Here is a 22,030-nt window from a genome sequence, read left to right on the forward strand (position 1 = left end):
GCTCCGGTGCTGGGCAGCACAGGGCTGGGGACCAGAGGGGCCAGCTTGCACTCTCTGACCTTTTTCTCTCTTCACCTGTTGGCAGATCTATTGCTTTTAACTGGATTGGCCTCCTCCGTGTTCATTTTGTCAGAGCTCTTCAAACTATGTGAAAAATTCTGCTCCAGAGCCCAGAAAGCCCAGATCCACCAGGAAGATGTATAGTGGACCCCGACCCATGTAAAATTCCCCTAAATTTATATTTTTATGTGACTGTGGCCCTCCCCCGTCCCACCTCTTCCGAGAGGTGCTTTCAGGACACCGTGGCGTCAGGTCACTCACCTGGCTATTCCTGGGAAACTGGCGGGGAGCTTGGGCTCAGCCTTGCGTCCATCCACCACTGTGTCCCGCCAGGCCCTGGGACAAACAGTGAAGGACCTGCACAGAAACACCTCACTATTTATTAAATCACAATGATTTTTATTAACCACGTCTGGCTACATACCTGTGCCATAGCGTGGTGCCGTGCAGCCCCTGGTAGGATGGGAAGGTGGGGGTGGGGGAGAGGGCAGGACCCAGGCTTCTGGTCACACTGCCCAACTGAGGCCCCATCTCCTCATCCGTAAAACGGGGGCTTTCGGTATTTTTAATGATGACTATTTTGATGGATTTAATCAGCCCTTTCCTACACGTGGCCGGGTGGGAAATGCACAACCTCATGTTCATGACCACGTATGTGGCAAGAGGCAGTCAGTCACATCCTGAACAGCCTAAGCAAAGGCCTCGGCTTTTGAGGCTGAACAAGGCGTGGCCTTTCCCTCCAGAATCAGGAACCAGAATATGTCCGCCCAGCCTGAGGCTTCTTTCCCACTGGCCCCAAGACTGTTCTTAACACGTGTCTGCCCTTCCAGCTGAAAGATGGCAGGGCAGGGATGTCTGTGGCCAGGCAAAAACCACCACAGAGAACCAGAAATGCAACTCCATCTTTCATGAAATGAGGCCACAGCTATAACCCACCCCCGACGCAGGGCTTTCCAGAGAAATCGAACCAACAGGATGGAGAGGAGACAAAGAGAAGGACGGTTGTGTTAAGAAGTTGGCTTACGTGACTGTCGGGGCCAGGGAGTCCGACATTTCCAGCGCTGGCCGACAGGCTGGAGCCTCAGGAAGGAGCTGGTACTGCAGGGCTCGGGTCTGGGTTCCTTTCTTCTTGGGGACCTCAGTCTTCTAGCCTTCAACTGATTGGAATGAGGCCCGCCCACATGATGGTCATCTGCTTCATTCAGAGTCTACTGATTGAAATGTTAATCACATCTAAAAAATCCCAGAGACATCTAGGCACCATGGCCTAGCCAAACTGACACACAAAAGTGAATCATTTCATCCAGCCACAGGAGCTGTGAGACAGGCTGCCCCGGGTGGTAACACCCAGGCCAGACAGAGCGAAGAAGGTCAAAGTGGACCCCGGAAGCTCCCAGGCAAAGCCCACATTCCTCCAAAGTAAGATTCACAGCCTCACTAGGCTCCTTGGCCCCAAGTGACACCAGAGCTAAATGAGGAGACACACACATAAGCCATCCCCACAAAAAGAGGGAAGGGGCTGGCTGGAGAAGACCCCTTTGGGGCAGGGGTGATAACTGCCCACAGCTACCAACCTTTAGCGACTGCCTAGACGTAAAGGCCAAATAACGTCACACACACACAGCCTGCTACGGGGCTTCTCTCTGAGTCAGGGACACCCCCTGCGGCTCCCTCCCTTTTCAGGCTTCTTCAGCAAATTGCTGCCCCAAGCAATAGGTTTCTCATTTAAAAAAAAATAGTAAAAATAACTAGGGTCAATTGATACTTGCAATAGAAACAACAAAAAAGTATTCTTAACCCTTACTTATACCATACAGAACAAGCCAGGATAAACTGCAAATGTAAAAGGTAAAACAGTAAAGCTTTTGAAAGAAAAAATAGGGATAGGTAACTTTTTACCAAATAAGACACAAAGAGCTAGCCACTAAGTGTTATATATACTGGATCGACTGGACTGCATGCAAGTGAAGACGCTCTTCTCGTCAAGGATGTAATAGAGAAAACAGGACCATTAAGCAGCTTAGCTCCATTTATTTTTATAGAACTCCACCCATCAATAGCAGGGGGCCGTTCACCAAAATAAAGACAGTAAAGAAAGAGCAGAAAACAATGAAGTCAAAGGCAAAAATAGAAAAAAAAATCAAAACCAGTTCTTTGACAAAATCAGTGGAAGTGTCAATCTTGCTAGAGGGTCATCCAAGGGAAAAAAAGATACAAACTACCAATATTAGGAATGAGAGATGGTATATCATACAGATCCCTCAAGATATTCCCAAAATAAAGGAACACCAGGAACAACTTTATGCACTTAAACTCAAGTTAGATGAAATAAACCGATTCCTTGAAAACCACAAACTACTAAAACTCACTGAAGATGAAATAATACATAATCTGAGTAGTTGTATAACTAGCAAAGACACTGAAGTTATCATTAAAACCGTCCCCCAAAAAGGAAATCACCAAAGCCAGATGGTTTCACTGGTAAATTTTACCAAACGTTTAAAGAAATAACAATCCTGCACAATCCCTTCCAGGAAATTAGAGGAGGGAACACTTCTCAAATCATTTTATGAAGCCAACATTACCCTGATATCAAAACCATACAAATGCAGTACCATAGACCAACATCCCTCATGAACACAGAGACAAGAATCCTCAATGAAATATTAGCAAATTGGATCCAGCCATATATAAAGAGTACAAGACACCATAAGCAAGTGGGATTAATCCAAGAATGAAAAGCTAGGTCAATATTCAATAATCAATGCAATCCACCATATTAATAGTCTAGAGAAGGAAAACCACATGATCATATCAATTGAAGCAGGAAAAGCATTCATAACATTCAAACCCCATTCATGATAAAAACTCAGGGAACTAGGAATAGAAGGAAACTTCTTGAACCAAATGAAAAGTATCTAGAAAAAATAAAAAACAAAAAACCCTATAGTCAACATCATACTTAATGATGAAAGACTGAATGCTTCCCCCATAACATTAAGAGCAAGGCAAAGATGTCCAGCCTCACCACTCCTATTCAGCATAATACTGGAATTCCTAGTCAGTGCAATATGGCAAGAAAAGAAAATTAAAAGGCACTGGAAAAGAGATTTAAAGGGAAAATAAAACTGTCCCTATTCACATGACACTGTGTATGTAGAAACTCCCAAGGAATCTAAACACAAAAACCTTTCCAGAACCAATAAGTGAGTCTAGGGAAGCCACAGATACAAGATTAACAAAAAATCACTGGTATTTCTATATACTAGCAATGAACAATTGGAAACTGAAATTTTAAACATAATACACATTTACAATGAAGCAAATTGAAATACTTAAACTAACAAAACATGTTTAGGATCTGTTTGTGTGCTGCAAACTACAAAAGGCCAATGAAAGAAATCAGAGAAAACCTAAAACAACGGGGAGACATACTGTGTTCGTGCCTTGGAAGGCTCAATATAGTAAAGATATCAGTTCTCCCTAAATTGGTCTATACATTTAACACAATTTCTATCAAAATCTCAGCAGGATCTTTTTTTAAGACATAGACAATCTTATTCTAAAATTTATATGAAAAGACAAAGGAACTATAAAATACCTAAAATTCTGAAAAAGAGGCAAAAAGTTGGAAGAAACATATTTCCTGGTTTTAAGACTTACTATGTAGCTACAGTAATCAAGACAGGGCAATATTGGTAAAGTAACAGACACACAGATCAATGTCAGAATAGAGTCCAGAAATAGTCCCACCCAAGTATAGCCAATTTATTTTTGACAAAAAGCCAACAGCAATTCAAGGGAGAAAAAATATTCATTTCAACAAATGTGCTGCAACAACTGGACATCCATAGCAAAAAAGAAACTCTTATGCTTTCTACAAAAATTAACCAAAAATGGGCAATAGACCAAACCATAGAAGAAAACAAAAGAGAAAATCTTTGGAATTGAGGATTAGGCAAAGAGTTCTTAGACATGACACCAAAAGTACTATCTGTAAAAGAAAAGAAAAACTGATAAATTGAATTTCACAAATTTAAAAACTTTTACTCATGAAAGTTACAATTAAGAGAATTTTTTAGAACCTACACACGGAAAGAAAAACATTTTCAAATCATATCTAACAAAGGACTTGGAGCCAGAATATTTTTTACATCTCAAAATTTAACAGTTCAATTTTAGAAAAAGGGCAGAAGTCTTGAACTGAGTGTTCACCAAAGAGGACATACCCATGGTAAGTAAGCACAAGAAAAGATGTTCAACATCATTAACCAGTAGGGAAAGGCAACCTTAACCCACAATGAGATACACTACACACCTATTAAAGTGGCTAAAATAAAATACTGACAATACTAAGTGATGACAAGGATGCACAGCATCTGGAACTCTTATATGTTGGCTGACGCAGATGTAAATGCTACAGCCTCTCTGGAGAACTTGGCAACATCCTGTAAACTTTAACATACACTTAGCATGTGAACCATCAATCCTACTCCTAGGTATTGACCCTAAAGGTGACATCACACAAAAATCTGTGCATGAAAGTTCATGGCAGGTTTATTTACAAAAGCCAAATCTTAGAAGTAACCCAAATGTCCTTAAGAGGGTGAACAGATAAAGAAACTGGTAGAGCCATACACTGGAATTCTCCCCAGCAATGAGAAGGAACATACACAGAACAACTTGGATGGATCTCATGGGTATTATGCTGAGTGATAGTATCCAGTCTTAAAAGGTTACATACTAAATGGTTCCATTTACAGAGATCCCCAAGGTGACAAAATTATAATGATGGAAAATGGATTTGAAGTTACTAAGGGTAGGATTAAGAGGGTGTGACTATCGAGGGAGAACCTGAAGGAGTTTGGGGGTGATGGGACAGTTCTGTATCCCAGTTGTGGTGGCGGTTTCACTGATAGGCATGTGTAATAAAATTTCATATAACTTGTGGCAGGGGTCCCCAGGACTACCCTCAGGCTCAGTGACTCTCTAGAAGGACTCACAGGACGAGGACAACCAGAGGCTCTGTGTTTTGAACCCTCCCAGAATCTTCCCTTTGTCTGGTTCTCATTTGTACCCTTTCCCTGTAATAAATATGACCATCAGTATGATAGGTTTCCATGAATTTGGTTTTTTTTAAGCAAGTTATCCAACCTGAGGGTGGTTTGGGGAATTCCCTGAACTTGCCATTGGTTTCAGAAGCCTTGGGTAGACTTTGCTATCCGGAGGACCGTGCCCTTAACTTCAAGTAGGCCTCAAATCAGGTACTATGGAAAAACTGGTAAAATTCACATAAGGTTTGAACTGTTTAGTTCATAGTACTGCGTTAACTCTGATTTTCTGGTTTTGATCATTTGGTCTGTGGTTATTTAAGATGTTTTCATTGGGGGAAGCTGGGTGATGGGTACACAGGAACTCTCTGCACTATTTTTACAACTTCTATGTCAATCTAAAATTATTTCAAAATAAAGTTCAAGGAAAAAAAAAGACTCAAAAAAAATTGAGCAAAAATATACCAGGCAAATGCAGACAACAACACACGCAACAGGGGTGACACTACTAATGTCAGATGAGATTTTAAAAATCCAGGCCAAAAGCATTCAGTGAGACAAAGAAGGGAATTTAATAAGACATAACCACCACCGAAAATCTAATAGGCCTGGGTATGTACCAACACAACATCCAAATTCATAGAGCACAGTAGAGGAAATTTAGGAAAAACACAGAAACTTCACTAGGAGACTCTTAACTGACCACAAGCAAGGAAATAAACTGATCTCAAAAAGTAGATACAGGTGACCTCACTCATCACTAACCTGCCATGTAAGGACACCACTGAAACCTCGACTGATTCCAGGAAGTAGATGTGATACAGTCGACCTCTCTAATCACTGTTCGACAAAACCACAAAAGTTGGGAGTCCACCTGCCGATGTGGGGGATACGGGTTCGTGCCCCGGTCCAGGAGGATCCCACATGCCGTGGAGCAGCTGGGCCCGTGAGCCGTGGCCGCTGGGCCTGCGCATCCAGAGCCTGTGCTCCGCAACGGGAGAGGCCACAACAGTGAGAGGCCCACGTACTGCAAAAAAAACCCACAAAAGATGCTGTGGAGAAATTCTCTAGCACACCAAAATTGTAAAACTCTTGGGCCCAAGAAAAAATCAAAATGGAACTACAGAAAACCTGGAAGCTCATCACACACACGCCAATCAGAATCTGTAAATGCAATGGTCATGCCACAAGGTAAAGCAGAGCTCACAGAAAAAAAGTAGTAGCCCCATATATTCTCATTTACTCTCTTTATTTAGTCATTTAATAATCAACTCAAAAAAATGAAAATGAAAAATAAATATAAAAAAGCAGCAACAATAATATAAAAACAATATTAACTACAAAACAAAATTGGTAGAACCTAACCTAGGGAAAAAAATGAAAGGAAAACACTGAAAAAAATCTACAACTACGAAAAATTTCAAATATTTCAGTCATTCTATGTAAATTAATTTGAAGACTTAAATGATGTGGAAAATTTACTAAGAAATATAAAAAATCATCAAAACTGATCCCAGCAGAGGTTTCAGACAACCCAGATGATTAAAAAAAAAAAAAAGGATAAGGTTATCAATAATTAACCCCTTCCCTCCACCACCAAACCAAGAAATACCAGATGGATTCTACCCAAACTTTAAGGAACTCCTTTCATTTGCATTTTCTAGAACCTGGAAGAAAGATTCTAAATTATTTTTGTAAGGCCAGCACAATTTTAAAGCGTGACTTACATAAAATCTGACCAAAACAAAACAAGAAACCACAGACCAACTCATTTATACACACTGCCACAAAAACACTAAACATAGGCCAACTGAATGAACACATTAAGAGTGACAGTTTCAGGCTTCCCTGGTGGCGCAGTGGTTGAGAGTCCGCCTGCCAATGCAGGGGACACGGGTTCATGCCCCAGTCCGGGAAGATCCCACATGCCACGGAGCAACTAAGCCCGTGCGCCACAACTACTGAGCCTGCATGTCACAACTATTTAAGCCCATCCTCTGCAACAAGAGAAGCCACTGCAATGAGAAGTCTGCACACCGCCACGAAGAGTAGCCCCCACTCACTGCAACTAGAGAGAGCCCACGCACAGCAATGAAGACCCAATGCAGCCAAAAATAAATAAATAGATAAAATTTTTAAAAAAATTTTTTTAAAAAGCACAAAGATGGCTCAGTATTTGGAACCTTAATATTTAGAAGAATTTGGTATTTCTTGTTAATAACTCTGAAGAAAAACATGGATGCTAAAAAAAAAGCTTTTTATAAAATTGAACATCTACTCTTGACAGTCTTAATAACAAATACAAATGGGTACTTTCTTTGCATAAAAAGTGTATACTTATATATATATATATGAAACATCTCAAAACAAAAGCCAGCATCACACTTAATGTATAAAAGACTAGATGCATTTCCATTCAAGTCAGAATAAGAAGGATGCATCGTTATTGTTAAAATTCGGAAAGTATTTGCTGATACAATTAATCAAGAGGAAGAAATGAAAGGTCTAGAAATCAGGTAGGGAAATTATCCTTATTTCCAGGTATGCCATCATAATAGCTGCAATCAACACAGTGTACACCTTAAACTACACAATCTTATGTGTCAATTATATTTCAATAAAGCTGGGGGGAAAAAAAAAAGAAAGCACACAAGCCAAAACGTAACACGAAGATGCTTTAAAGTACCAGGGGGAAAATGTCAAAATATCTTTAAAAAAAATAAAAAGCAAAAACAATCCTTCAAAAATAAAGGGAAGGACTTCCCTGGTGGTGCAGTGGTTAAGAATCTGCCTGCCAATGCAAGGGACACGGGTTTGATCCCTGGTCCGGGAAGATCCCACATGTCACAGAGCAGCTAATCCCATGCACCACAACTACTGAGCCCACGCATCGCAACTACTGAAGCTCATGTGCCCTAGAGCCCACACGCCACAACTACTGAGCCCGCGTGCCTAGAGCCCATGCTCCACAACAAGAGAAGCCGCTGCAATAAGAAGCCCACATCAAAGAGTAGCCCCCGCTCGCAGCAACTAGGGAAAGCTGCACGCAGCAACGAAAACCCAATGTAGCCAAAATAAAATAAAGTCAAAATTTTTTTTCAGACAAAAAGAATCATAATAGCTGCAAACTCCCAGAGAATTCATAGATTATCAGAAACAATGAACAGCAGTGGTTCTCTGTGTGAGGTCCCCAGACCAGCCACAGCAGCATCACCTGGAAATGTATTAGCAATGTAAATTCTCTAGTCCCTCCCCAGAACTACTGAATCAAACTCTGGGAGTGGAGGTCCCCAGTCTGTACTTTAAGAAGCCCCCAGGTGATTCTGATGCGGGCTCAAGGTCGAGAACCACTGGATAAAAGAATTCAGTAAGGTAACGGGGTACAACACTGTGTAGAAAAATCAAGAGCTTTCCAATGTTCAAAGAATCATCGGTTGGGACGGGGGGGCGTGGGGGGGAAGTCCACTCACAGTGCCAGCAATGACAACAAAAATTTACATAGCAAACTGAGATGTTCCTGTTCTTGGATAGGAAGAATCAGCATTAGCCAGTGTCAGTTCTGCCTATGTTTATCGATATTTAATGCCATCTTGAAAATACTATCCAAAAAAAAAAAGAAAAAGAAAATACTATCAAACTTCTTAGAAGTAGTCAAAGTGCTACCAAAGACCAGGCAAAATAAGCATTTGAAGGAGAAACAAAACAAAACAAACAAACAAAAAACCCCAGTAGTAATAAAGGAATAGCTCTTACATCTTTTTTTTTTTGTGGTACACGGGCCTGTCACTGTTGTGGCCTCTCCCGTTGCAGAGCACAGGCTCCGGACGCGCAGGCTCAGCGGCCATGGCTCACAGGCCCGGATGCTCCACGGCATGTGAGATCTTCCCGGACTGGGGCACGAACCCGTGTCCCCTGCATCGGTAGGTGGACTCTCAAGCACTGTGCCACCAGGGAAGCCCAGCTCTTACATCTTTTTATCATAAAACTCTGATAATTACAACATGAGACAGAAACCTTCAGTGAGAAAGTAGCATTTTAAGTCAGTGGGAAAGAGACACACAGTTTAATATAAAATGTACTGGAATTTATTTGGGGGTAAGATAGAGGTATATTTTAAAATACAGTTTGAGCCAAAGCAATCTTGAGAAACAAAAACAGAACTGGAGGAATCAGGCCCCATGACTTCAGACTATACTTCAAAGCTACAGTAATCAAAACAGTATGGTACTGGCACAAAAAACAGAAATGTAGATCAATGGAACAGGATAGAAAGCCCACGCATCTATGGTGAATTAATCTATGACAAAGGAGGCAAGACTATACAATGGAGAAAAGACAGTCTCTTCAATAAGTGGTGCTGGGAAAACTGGACAGCTACATGTAAAAGAATGAAATTAGAACATTCTCTAACACCATACACAAAAATAAACTCAAAGTGAGTTAAAGACCTAAATGTAATACCAGATACTATAAAACTCTTAGAGGAAAACATAGGCAGGACACTCTTTGACATAAATTGCAGCAAGATCTTTTTTGATCTGTCTCCTAGAGTAATAGAAATAAAAACAAAAATAAACAAATGGGACCTAATTAAACTCAAAAGCTTTTGCACAGCAAAGGAAACCATAAACAAAACACAAAGACAACCCACAGAATGGGAGAAAATATTTGCAAACGAAGCAACCGACAAGGGCTTTATCTCCAAAACACAAACAGCTCATGAAGCTCAATATCAAAAAAACAAACAACCCAATCAAAAAATGGGCAGAAGACCTAAACAGACATTTCTCCAAAAAAAAAAAAAAACCACACGCTAATTATGAGAGAGATGCAAATCAAAACTACAATGAGGTAACACCTCACACAGGTCAGAATGGCCATCATCAAAAAGTCTACAAACAATAAATGCTGGAGAGGGTGTGGAGAAAAGGGAACCTTCCTACACTGTTGGTGGGAATGTAAACTGGTAGAGCCACTATGGAGAACATAGTTTAAAAAACTAAAAATAGACTTGCTATATGATCCAGCAATCCCACTACTGGGCATATATCGGGGAAAACCACGGTTCGGAAGGACACGTGCACCCCCGATGCTCATTGCAGCACTATTTACAGAAGCCAAGACATGGAAGCAACCTCAATGTCCATCGACAGAGGAATGGGTAAAGAACATGTGGTACATATATACAATGGAATATCACTCAGCCATTAAAAAAAAATGAAATAATGCCATTTGGAGCAACATGGATGGACCTGGAGATTATCATACTAAGTGAAGTAAGCAAGACAGGGAAAGACAAATATCATATGAGATCACTTATATGAGGAATCTTTAAAAAATGATACAAATGAATTTATTTACAAAACAGAAACAGACTCACAGACTGAAAACAAACTTATGGTTGCCAAAGGGGAAAGGCAATGGGGGGATAAACTGGAAGTTTAGGATTGACATGTACACACTACTATATATAAAATAGATAACCAACAAGGACCTACTATACAGCACAGGGAGCTCTACTCAATATTCTATAATAACATAAATGTGAAAAGAAGTTGGAAAAGAACAGATATATGTATAACCAAATCACTTTGCTGTACACCTGAAACTAATACAACATTGTAAATCAACTATAGTTCAATATAAACTAAAAAAAATTTTTTTAAGAGAATCAAACAAATAAATAAAAAATTAAAATACACTTTGAATGGATCAAAGATTCAGAAGTATAAGTGGAAAGCACAGTAGCAGTAGAAGAAAACACGGTATTTCTTTTTGTTTAATCTCAGAGTGGAGAAAAACTTCCTAAGCAAACCACAGATCTCAGAAGCTGGGAAATATGATGACATCAAATGCAAAATCTATGTACGGAAAAATAAAGGCAGACAAACTGGAAAAAACATTTACCACACGCGGCCAATGCCATTTTGCTTAATTCAAAAGAGCACTCTTGGAATTCCCTGGTGGCGCAGTGGTTAAGAATCCGCCTGCCAATGCAGGGGACACAGGTTCGAGCCCTGGTCCGGGAAGATCCCACATACCGCAGGGCAAATAAGCCCGTGCACCACAACTACTGAGCCTGCGCTCTAGAGCCCACGAGCCACAACTACACAGCCCGCGTGGCACAGCTACTGAAGCCCGCACCTCTAGAGCCCATGCTCCACAACAAGAGAAGCCACTGCAACGAAGAGTAGCCCTCGCTCGCCACAACTAGAGAAAGCCTGCGCATGCAGCAATGAAGACCCAACGTAGCCAAAAATAAAGAAATAAGATTTATTTTTTAAAAAAAGAGCACTTTTGCAAACCAATAACACCCACACCCTAGGAAACCAGATGAGGGATAGGACACACACCGTTCTTGAAAAATGAAGCTCTTCACTGTCATTCATAAGAGAAAAAAAAATTAGTTTTCAAGCGTCAGGTAAACAAAAACTAAATTTTAATATAGTATTGGTGAAAACATGGCAAACAGGCATTCCACGTCTCAAAAGTATAAATCTAGCTTGAAAGAGGTTCATTTGTTAATACCTAAATAAAAAAGCATGTACCTTTTGATCCAGCAATTCAGCTTCAAAGAGTTTATTCGCCAGACAAAACCACACCAAGATGTATATAAACGATATTCATTCCAATAACAATTAGCTACAAACAGACGGTTCCCCAGCCGGGGATGGCTGAACACCAGAAAGGATGGGGCATCCATCTCATGGGACATTACATAGACAATGAGAATAAATGGGTAGATACAAAGCAATTTCCACCCAAAAAAAGGTGAGGGACAGGCCAGAGTGTACAACACATTACCTCTTGGGAACAAAATGCTAGAGCAGAGTCAGGAGGAAGACTTAGCTTTCAAGTTACATCCTTTTATATTTTGACCTTTTTTGCTGTGTATGCATAAGCTAATTTTTTAATTAAAAAAAATATGGTGGGTCTTTCAACAGATGAATGGATAAATATGTGGTGTGCATATATATACATACATATGAATATGTGGTGTGCATATATATACATACATATGAATATGTGGTGTGTGTGTACATATATATATAATGGAATATTAGTCATAAAAAAAGAATGAAATTTTGCCATTTGCAGCAACATGGATGGACTTGGAGGACATTATGCTAAATGAAATAAGTCAGAGAAAGACAAATACTGTCTGATATCACTTATATGTGAAATCTAAAAAATACAACAAACTAGTGAATAAAACGAAAAAGAAGCAGACTCACAGATACAGAGACCAAGCTAGTGGTTACCAGTGGGGAGGGGCAATATGCGGGGGGGAATTATGGGATTATATAAGACCATGTGTGTGAAACCTTTTAAAATTGTAAAGCACTGGAGAATTTAAAGACTCTTTCATTCAATAAAAGAAAAAAATTTCCAGAAAAAAATATGGTGGGGGAAAAAAGTAACAACAGCCATGCTGTGCCATGAACAGTGTTTTTTCACCCCTTCCTTCCAGCGCCTATCAGGGGCCCTTATGAGTCTTCACCTCCAGGGAGACCACTAGTCCTTACAACCTGAATTCTTATTCCCATTTTATCAAAGAACAAACTCATCACATGTTAAAACTAGCATCACGGGTTTCTCAGGCCCAGGAGGAGCGTGGTTCCTCGGGTCCTGCGGCCCCGGGCACGGCTGACACCAAACTGGTCTGTGTGCTCGGGACCACACGTGCTGGGGAATCACACGGCTGCCCCACACCCCCTGCGAGGGCCGAACACCCCAGGTGACCAAGCGCCTGGGCTGGGCGCCCAGCTTCCCTCATGGAGGTGTGCTGTCTTAGGAAACCATCAGGCCCCCAGGTATGACCTGCACTCTTGTTAGAAGAGGCACAAGGCAGAAAACAGGCCGGCAGACACATCCATCCTCTCTGACAGCCACAGACAGAGGCGGTAGGAAGTGGTCTTCAACGGACCTTTTATTAGCGAGGCATTATTTCATTGCATTTTTCTAAAAAAATATTCTGTAACACACTGAAGACTCGGGGCCTAATTCTTCAGATTACGGTAAGGATATCTGAGGATCCTAATATCCTGCATCTGCTTCCCATCAATTAAGAAGTCACAAAATGTACCTGAGAAGCTATTAAAAACTGGCTTTTTATAAGGAAAATCAATCATGACCGAGCGTGCATGTCACTGTCTGAGCACTTCTCTTCCGAAGGCCCATGTGCAAGGCCTTCTGCTCAGGGCTCAGCGCAGAGTTTGACGAGCCTCCCGGTAGAGAATGCGGAGCCTGTAAAATGCAAACAGCTCGGTTTACTATGGCTTATAATTGGGGGCAACTCAATAACAAGGCAGCATTTCGTCAGATCTGCAGAAGGGCAATGGGTAGGCAAAGGGGAAAGCTCCACTGAGCGGGATTCTCAGTGTGTCCGGAGATTCTTCAGGCCGCCTCCGAGGGATGCAGGGACTGGAAGGGACAGGGCAGCTCTGCCTGAGGTCCAGCCCACCAACATCTTTGCTAGCACTTCAGGATCACTGTTCGTTTAAAGCAAGTCCATGCTGTCAAAGTACCCAACATCCCCTCGGGAAGCAGCACGGCGGTGGGGGTGATGCTGGGAGGTCAGGAGCCCGGGCCAGTCTACTTACCACTAATTCCCACGACAGGCCATACGTGTATTAACAGGAATCTTAGCCTCAGGGCCCCGAATGGCCCCACGTTTAAATTAGTAAGAGAACCACAACTTTGCTTCTCCGTAGACCTCCTGGTTTTCCCATTTGCTCATAGCACAGACTCACTTAACTCATCATTGACCGGGGGATTTTTGCAGAAACTAACGCCCGTGGACGGCGATTTGTTAGGTAAATGAATACTGAAACGTCTCCGGTCAATGATGTTTGGGTAACAAAAGACGTATTAATACGTCTCTGGTCAGTAATGTGTTAAAAACAGCTGAGAAAGGCAGATACTGAACCTTACTGAAGACCCGTATCACCGTTATCTTCAAAATCTCCAGCTGTTACCTCCGTTAGTACACTCTTGTGCTTTTTTTTTTTTCCCGAAATACAAAAATTCCATGTCAGAGGAAGCTGTTCCCCGAAGGGTTGAGATTCCCGTCGGAGCACCTCTGCCCTTTACCAGTAGACATGGGACATCGAGGCTTTTAACTGGGAGGCCTGTGCAGAGGCCAAGTGACGCTCAGTGAGTGGACCTGCCCTCTCCCCTCCAGCAAGAACTCAAATCCCCAACCACTGCTAATTCCAGTCGGCCTCAAACGTCTCAGCATCGTCTTTGGATTTCATCTGTACAAAATGAGCAAAGTCCAAGAATCAAGCTGGTAATTGGACATATTTCGGGGGAGACACACCCACCAATGGATATAGAGCATCAGAGGGACTGTACCCTGTTTCAATTAGGCACCTCCAGGACCACCTAGACGTGACCAGCACGCTCTGGATTAAAGTAAAACACAGTCTGCAGGCTGTGCTCCAGGTCCAGGAAGGCCCGTGCTGGGGGCTCCGCCTCACTGGTCCTCAGGCACCTCCCGGAGCCCTTCGCTGTGGCGAATCCGCCCACTGACTTCCAGCAGGGCCTGGGCCGTAGGGTCCACGTCCAGAACGCTCTTGGTGCTCTTGGCCTTGGGAAGAAGGGAAGGATGGGTGTGTTCAGTGACCAAAACCAGGCAGTGACGTCCTGCTGCTGTCAAGTTTATCAGAGGGGAATTTCCTACTGTCGCCACAAGGGAAATGTGGTAGAGGCTCTCCCCCGAGCCCCACTGAGTCCCCCCGCCCCGGGATGCCATCGTTGGGAGGTGACGAGACGCAGGGGCCCCAACGGCGACTCATCGTCAAACCCCGGAACTAGAAGGAACCCCAGACCCTCCTCATCTTGCAGACAAGTCCCCACCCCCCCGGGATCCCACCTCCCTGGGGTGGTTCTTTCTACTAAACTTCCACCCACTGGCATCCCTCTGGCCAGCAACGGCTGCTGGAAACAAATTGGAATAAACCATCTCCAGATGGAGGAGTAAAAGGGACAAAGCCGAGAAAGGGGAGAAACGCCCCCATGCTCACCAGCTGTGTCACCGAAGCATCTCCCACCGCCCACACCTCCATCTTCTCGAACTGGAAGTCCTCCTGGGCCGAGAGCTGAGGGCTGTTGTACGTGGTACATGTGGGCTTGGCCTTGCTGTGTCCTTTCCCGAAATCGACATCGATCCACAGGCCAAAATAATTGTGCTGCCCTCCCATGCCCTGCGGAGGGAGGGGCATAGCACCACCTCGGTCTGGAGCATCAGACACCTGAAGCCCACCCCAGCCGTCATGCCACCGGGGCGTATGAGAAGTGAACGCAATTTTCTTCCTTTCTTTTTTTTTTTTTTTAACTGTGAAATACATATTCACAGATTGATACAATTTAAGTAACCCATGACAAGTTCCTAGAACACTCATCAAGGTGTCCTGACTCGTACCGTATGGCCCCTTCTCACGGGGCTGCACTGGCAGGAAACACAAGGGACAAGAGAGGACAAAAGAATACAGGCCCTCAGGCCTAGAGACACCAATCGGTAAAATAAGGGGAGAGGTCTACACAGCACTTCCCGGACAGGGATGCCGATCCGTACCCGGCCCAGGACCCGGTGCTCAAGCAGGCAGGTCGTTCACTCAGCACAGCAGGGGGGGAAAGGAGGAGGCAGCCCCGGGAAGGCGGGAACCACTCGGCACACGGCCGGCTCTGAGCTAGTGGCTGATGGGAACAGACTGCTGTCCAACCTCTCTGATCCCTTTCCCTCTCCAACAGTGCCTCCCCCCCGGGCCCGGGGAGCCTGAAGCTAACGCCAGCGCAAGAGATCAGGGCAGGAAACGCAGCTAACCTCAGGGCTGCTTCTCCCCTCGAGCCGATTACTGACCACCACCGAGACCCACTGGGTGCCGCTCCTGAGGCCAAGGCCCTCGCCCCTGTCATCACCAAACTGTCCTATCTTTTTTTTTTTTTTTTTTTTTTTTTGCGGTACGCGGGCCTCTCACTGTTGTGGCCTCTCCCGCTGCGGACGCACAGGCTCAGCGGCCATGGCTCACGGGCCTAGCCACTCCGTGGCATGTGGGATCCTCCCGGACCGGGGCACGAACCCATGTCCCCTGCATCGGCAGGCGGACTCTCAACCACTGCGCCACCAGGGAAGCCCCAAACTGTCCTTTCTGAAAGGCGTCCGGGGTCATCAGGTGGCCCCGTGGGAGCCTCAGAATGAGCCTGGGAAGGAGCATGGGGCCCTCTCCACACCGACAAGATGGACCAGCCTCTCCGGCCCTTGGCTTTTCAGAGACACGGCTGGAATTTCCCGAGAGGGGCTTTTTAAGAAGCAGGGGAAAGAAATAGGCTGGTGCTGCCAGGACACACATTTCTCACACAAGCTAAGCATGTGTGCGGGCGCCCATCCCCACCACCGCCCCCGGCCTTCCCCCACGTCATCTTCTTCCTGTGGCGGAGTCCCAGCTGGAGCACAGAGCAGACAACCCCCCGTGGGTCCAAAGGGTCTGGGGAGCCCAGCCCCGGCCCCGCGCCCGGGTGGTGCCCCAGGCAGGGCAGCATCTCCAGCCACGAAGGCCACAGACCAACCACCTGATGGCCAGGAACACTGGGCGACTCCGTCATTTGCACACAAACCCCGGAAATGCCCCAATAGAGGCCCCTTTTTTCCACGAGAGAAATTCTGTCCTCGTTGTCGCTCATCGCATCACCACCCTGAGACTCAGACAGAACGAACTGAGCGCGTACAGCTGCCCTGACGCAGGGCGGAGTGTCCCCGGGCACGTCGGGGTCAGTGCATCACCACGGGGTGGGGGGACGTGCCCTGCCCTCCCAAGTCCTTACCAGTCCATTCGGGATGGTCTGCTGCCCTTGATTCAGGTACATGTAGTGGTCATTGTAGCCCGTGGCGGTGTACACGGCCATGCTGGGGGAGATGGAGAACAGGAAGCACCTGTCATCCCCTGAAATCGATCAGAGCAAAAAGAAGCAAGGTCAGCCATAGGCACTGGGCATGGGGAAAAGCAGGAAATGGAAACGGGCCGTGGCTCAGATGGCTGAGCAGGAAGGGCTCCCCTCGGGTCCTCGGCGTGCGCGGGGCTCCTGTGCATTGGGGGCAGGGCCGGCCCGCCAGCGGGCGGAGCCCGGGACCGTAGGATGAGCTGCAGGTGCAGGCTGAGAGTGACCGTTACAAAGGAATGTGACATCTCCTTGCTGGGAACACCCGTTAGCGCTCTCCTGGGGAGATGGGAGCCCTGCCCCACCGCCCCAGAGTCAGCAAGAGCAGCCTCGTCTCAACTAAGGAGCAAGGGGCAGGCGGCCACTCCACGTATTGGCTGGGCACTCACGTGGCCTCAAGCAGGCACATCACCCAGAGCGGAGAAGGCAGGGTACCTGTAGACACAGCTGCCCACAGGGAGGGGCGGGGACACGCAGGGAAAGGGGACCCTCTACCTTTGCCCGGGCACAGGAGTGGGCATGCCACCACTCAGAGAAGGTACCGGTCAAAATCCTGGAAATGAACAGCACCCTCCACCTCAGAGACTCCTGCCCTCCCCGATGCACTCACTAGGGAGGGGACGGAGGCTGCACCTCACCAAGGGAACTCCCGGCTAGGCCAGAGCCAGACCAGAGATGCTCCCCACAGCTGTGAGACCTTGGCCGGAAGGACCGCCCCTTGACGGTGACAGCGTGAGGGCACCTGACACAGGACCGAGCTCAGGTACTTGGGGGTCGGGCCATTCGTCAGGTGGGAAGGAAGCTCCAGGAAGCTCCAGGGAGCCCGAATGTGGAGGGCGGACAGGAAGGGGGCTTTGAGCCCCAGAGGGGCCTTGGGGAGGACAGCCCTCGGACACAGATGGGCCTGGACCTGCCGAGTCAGGACAAGTGACGCTCCGGCCTCTGTGGGGACTTAGCTCCCCCAAAGTCGGGAAGGACGTCCTGAGGTGGAGACGGTTGGGTGAGAGCCACTCAGGGAGGAGGGACCCCGCAGGGACACGGCACGGCATGGGGGAAATAGCAGGGCCCTCGGCTATAGTGCAGGGTGTGAGCCCTGGTTGGGGAAAGGGGGAGGTGAGCCCGGGGAGGTCACCGGGACCAGGTGGCACAGGGCTCCCCTCCAGGCTAAAGACCCCGGCTTGAGTCCATGTGCCTCAGAAGGTTGGGTTTAGCCTCAAGGAATTGCCCGGTCCCACCTGTGGCCCCGGGCACTGGGCCTAAGCATCACTTTGCCTTGCCATCCTAAGGCTGCCTTTCAACCAACATTTACTGGGTCCCGGATGCTAAGTGAGGTGATGGGGCCACAAAGCGTGGGCCCCTTGGCTACAATGGACCCCACTCTAGTCCATCCTGAGGTCTGTGCCCAGAGAGAAGGGCCCCGTGGGGAAGATGACCCTCGAGGGTGCAGGGCAAGGACCAAGGAGTCATAAGACCCGTAAAAACATCACTTCCACAGAGGGGCTCCTCACCCAACTCTCACAGCGACACCACCACCCATCGCCCAGTGCGTTACAAGCTGCCATTCCTGTGCTTCTGGGGAACGGAGGCCCAGAGAGGGTAAGCAACTTGCCCAGGACAGAGCCGGACTCAGCTCAGAGCTGCGGGCCTGTAGCTGCCCCATGGACGACAGAGGCGAAAATGAAGTGACCCAGCGGCTGTCACCATCTCAAGGCTCAAATACTCGGAGTGATTGTTTCCCGGGACAAATGGACAGGAATGCCCTGAACTCGACTGGAATCTGTGATGCTAGGCTGCCCCCTGCTGGAATTCTGTCCTCACGCTTCAGAACAGAATGAGCTCAAGTTTGAAAACTTGGTCATCTCATTTTTCCACCTTTCTTCAAGAAGATGAATTCTGCTTGTTAATAAAACATGAAGACGCAGCAGTGCTGACCTGGAGTTAATACTAAAAGAGCTGGAAGAAGCGGAAGTTCCATCTATGATAATGATTCTCAGGGTTTTTCCACATCCTCCAACCACACAGAGACCCAGCCCGTCACCCCCCCCAGAGCCCCTCCCCGTGACACCGTGACAGAGAGACCTGGGTGTGTGGAAGCCCAGGCTCCAGACTGGGGTCCCCAGAAGGGCCGCCTTCCAGGGTCAGCCCTTGGCTGGCGTCTGGGAAGGTGGATTTGGGGAGGGTCCCCCCCTTCCAGGACTGATGAGCGGCTCTCTGTGCCTAAGCCGTGTGAACAGACGGCGGGGGGGGGGGTGGGGGTGGCAGTGCGGGACTCCTGCTGTCCTCCTGCGAGTCTGGGGTTTGCGTGCGCGTCAGTCAGAGGGTGCTCGTGTGAGCGGCCCCCCGAATAAAGATCCTGCGCGCTGAAGCTCTAACGCATCCCTGATGGACGACACTGCACACGTGCTGTCACAGCTCGCGGCTGGGGGAATTTAGCGCGTCCTGTGCGACCCCACTAGAGAGGATGCTGGAGGCTGGTTCCCCCGGACTTCATCCCCCCAACCCCTACCCAGCCTCTGAGCTGATCGTGCTCTGCACCCTCTCACTGTAATAGATCAGCTGTGATGACAGCTGTGTGCTGCGTCCCCGAGTCCTCCTAGCGACTCACTGATATGTGGGTGGTCTTAAGGGACCCTGACGCAGTGGGGAAGGGCTGGTAGCAACAGCTGGATTAAAGATCTAGAACAATCTAAAACCTAGAGAAAACCAAACCCTGGAAACAACAGGATCTCAGGGATGAAGGCACCCAGCCTTCACACCATGATCCCTTCCACCCACCCCAGACAAGGGCCACCCCACCACTGCTAAAACCTCTCCCGTAATGGCACCTCTGCACCTGGACACGGCTCCCCAACCAGCAGAAGCTTCCCTGGTGCAAGGAAGGTGGGAACAATTCCAGAAGCGTGCAGTCCCGTAGAGGACCGCAGGGACTAACTGGCACTCGTGTGGTCAGGAAGGCTTCCTGAAGGAGGTGACCCTGGACTGAGTCCCGACAAGGAGCTGACTGTGTAAATAGGTGGAAGAGGGAGAAAAGGCAGCATGTGCCAAGTCCTGAGATGAGACTGCGGCCTGTTCTGGAAACTTTGGGTAATTCAGTGAGACTGAGCCCAGGGCAGAGGGCACAGTAGAGGTCGTGAGGCTGGAGATAAAGGATTCACCATTCTGAGTGCACTGGGGGTCCGTCCAAGGGTCTCCAGGGGACAAGCACCACGGCAGGTGGGCTGGGATGTGGCAAATGAACTGGACGGGTGAGACCAGGAGGCGAGGGCCAGGCAGAAGGCACCCGCAGCAATGCAGGTGAGAGTGGGGGGGAGAGAAGGGGGAGCGAGGACGCAGGCAGAGTGGATGCAGCTGACAGCTGTCTGGCTACGATGTGCAGCCCCCATCCCAGAGGAGCACGTGGCCTTTCTCCCCCGTATTTCGCATCTCAGGACCCTGGGTTCTCCCTTCCATTGACCCAGCCAGGGAGGGTGTTAGCCTCGCCCCCTCACTGGGAGGGACTCTCCCTGGAACTGCGTCGGCCAGGCTGCCCCATTTAGCTGAGGGGAGTGAGGACAGGCCTGTATCTGGCTGCTCAGAGCCACTAGGAAAAGGCCTCCATCTCACAGCTGTTGGCCCCCAGGAGACCTTCTGAGAACAGAGACTCGGGCAGCCCGGGGCAGGTCCCAGGGGACACACCGTGACATCAATCCTGGGAAGACAGGTTCACCTCTGAGTACAAGAACAGCCCACTGACAGGAGATGAGCATTTTCAAAGGGTCCTTTAAGAGCGTTTATCAGAGTAGTTCTTTGAGGAGGGGAAGTATTTCATCAGGGCCTTTGATCCAGGGCATTCAAGGTCTAGCAAAGAGCTTCCAATCTCCAGCAAAATCACAAAACCGAAAAACTACGGGCAGAAGCAGCAAAGCAGACCCACACAGGGGGTTCCAGGAAAGGAAGACGGTCCTCCGACAAAACACACCCCACCTGCAAGAGCCGGCATCTCCCAGTCCCCTACGCAGCACCTACGGCCCAGCCTCGCCGGAGGTCAGGACCTGGCGTCGTTTAATGCTGATCCGCTGTTTCCTCACCTGAAAGCCAGGGGTGAGGACAGCTGTCCTGCTTACCTGACCCTGCAGCCAGAATCTATAAAGGAATCCATGAAGTTAAACCATCATAAAGAAACACCACGTTTCACTACCCTCCCAAACACGTCTAGCAAAACGCTTGCGGGAGGAGATGGAAGAAACATGCACGTCCCCTGGCGGGGCTCGGAGGTCTCCACACAGCAGCCGTCTGACCAGAACTTGTAACGAGCGCTGGTGCTACCATGTGGGGCTTTGGTGGCCAAGACTCACCTTGAAACTGAGGTTTGACCTCCCAGGAGCAGGAAGCAAAGCCACCGAACACATGGCCGTCATGGTCCTCGAGCAGCACCACGCAGGGCCCACAGTGTGTGATGCGCCCGCAGAGCTGGGCGAAGCTGTGCCCGTGGAGCTCGGATGAGAACAGCAGGCGCCAGTGCTGCCGCTGCTCCCTGGGCAGGTGGGAGTTGATGTAGATGACGGACAGGACATCCAGGACGCTCGCAAACTTCCGTTCCTGGTCGACTTGGCGCTCGGGGACCAGGGCGGCCAGATCGAGGGACGAGCACAGGAGGAGGAAGCCTTGGTGGATGACCACGCTCAGAAACGTGGCCACGTGGGGGGCCCTGAACACCCAGTCCTCAATTGTGGTTCGGTCACATTCCAGCCGCTGAGGCCCCAGAAGCTTCTCACCGCCTAGGGGAGGAGAAAACAGTATTAGTGGGTGAGGACATTGCCTTTTCTCTACTTACCTAAACCTGCTCTGTCCAGCGGGGGAGCCACGCGTGGTTCGTCTGCACCGAGATGCACAGTAAGTGTAAAATGCACACCCCATTTCAAAGGCTTGGCGTGAAAAAGAAAAAGAACGTAAAATACCTCATTTTTTTTACATTGATTGCCAATGTTACAGTATACTTT

At 47.6% G+C, this 22,030-nt stretch overlaps 2 protein-coding genes across 5 annotated transcripts in view; one reads left to right on the forward strand and one right to left on the reverse strand.

The window, feature by feature from the left end:
- Positions 1–12,101, forward strand: part of ATP2C2 (ATPase secretory pathway Ca2+ transporting 2) — an 89,536-nt gene extending 77,435 nt beyond the window's left edge. For both annotated transcript variants that reach the window (XM_089903366.1, XM_022583027.2), the window contains one exon: positions 86–12,101. In XM_089903366.1, coding sequence (XP_089759492.1) covers positions 86–204 — 119 coding nt within the window. In that variant the 3' untranslated portion in view covers positions 205–12,101. The remainder of the gene's footprint in view (positions 1–85) is intronic.
- MEAK7 (MTOR associated protein MEAK7) overlaps positions 11,529–22,030 on the reverse strand; it is a 31,645-nt gene continuing 21,143 nt past the window's right edge. For all 3 annotated transcript variants that reach the window (XM_022583025.2, XM_089903367.1, XM_089903368.1), the window contains 4 exons: positions 21,386–21,808; positions 16,938–17,056; positions 15,140–15,319; positions 11,529–14,703 (listed from right to left, as the gene is read on the reverse strand). In XM_022583025.2, coding sequence (XP_022438733.2) covers positions 14,590–14,703; positions 15,140–15,319; positions 16,938–17,056; positions 21,386–21,808 — 836 coding nt within the window. In that variant the 3' untranslated portion in view covers positions 11,529–14,589. The remainder of the gene's footprint in view (positions 14,704–15,139; positions 15,320–16,937; positions 17,057–21,385; positions 21,809–22,030) is intronic.

Source organism: Delphinapterus leucas, chromosome 20 (genome assembly GCF_059928025.1).
Source record: "Delphinapterus leucas isolate spDelLeu-1000000601 "Yukka" chromosome 20, BTC_Dleu_Yukka2, whole genome shotgun sequence".
Taxonomy (NCBI): Eukaryota; Metazoa; Chordata; class Mammalia; order Artiodactyla; family Monodontidae; genus Delphinapterus; species Delphinapterus leucas.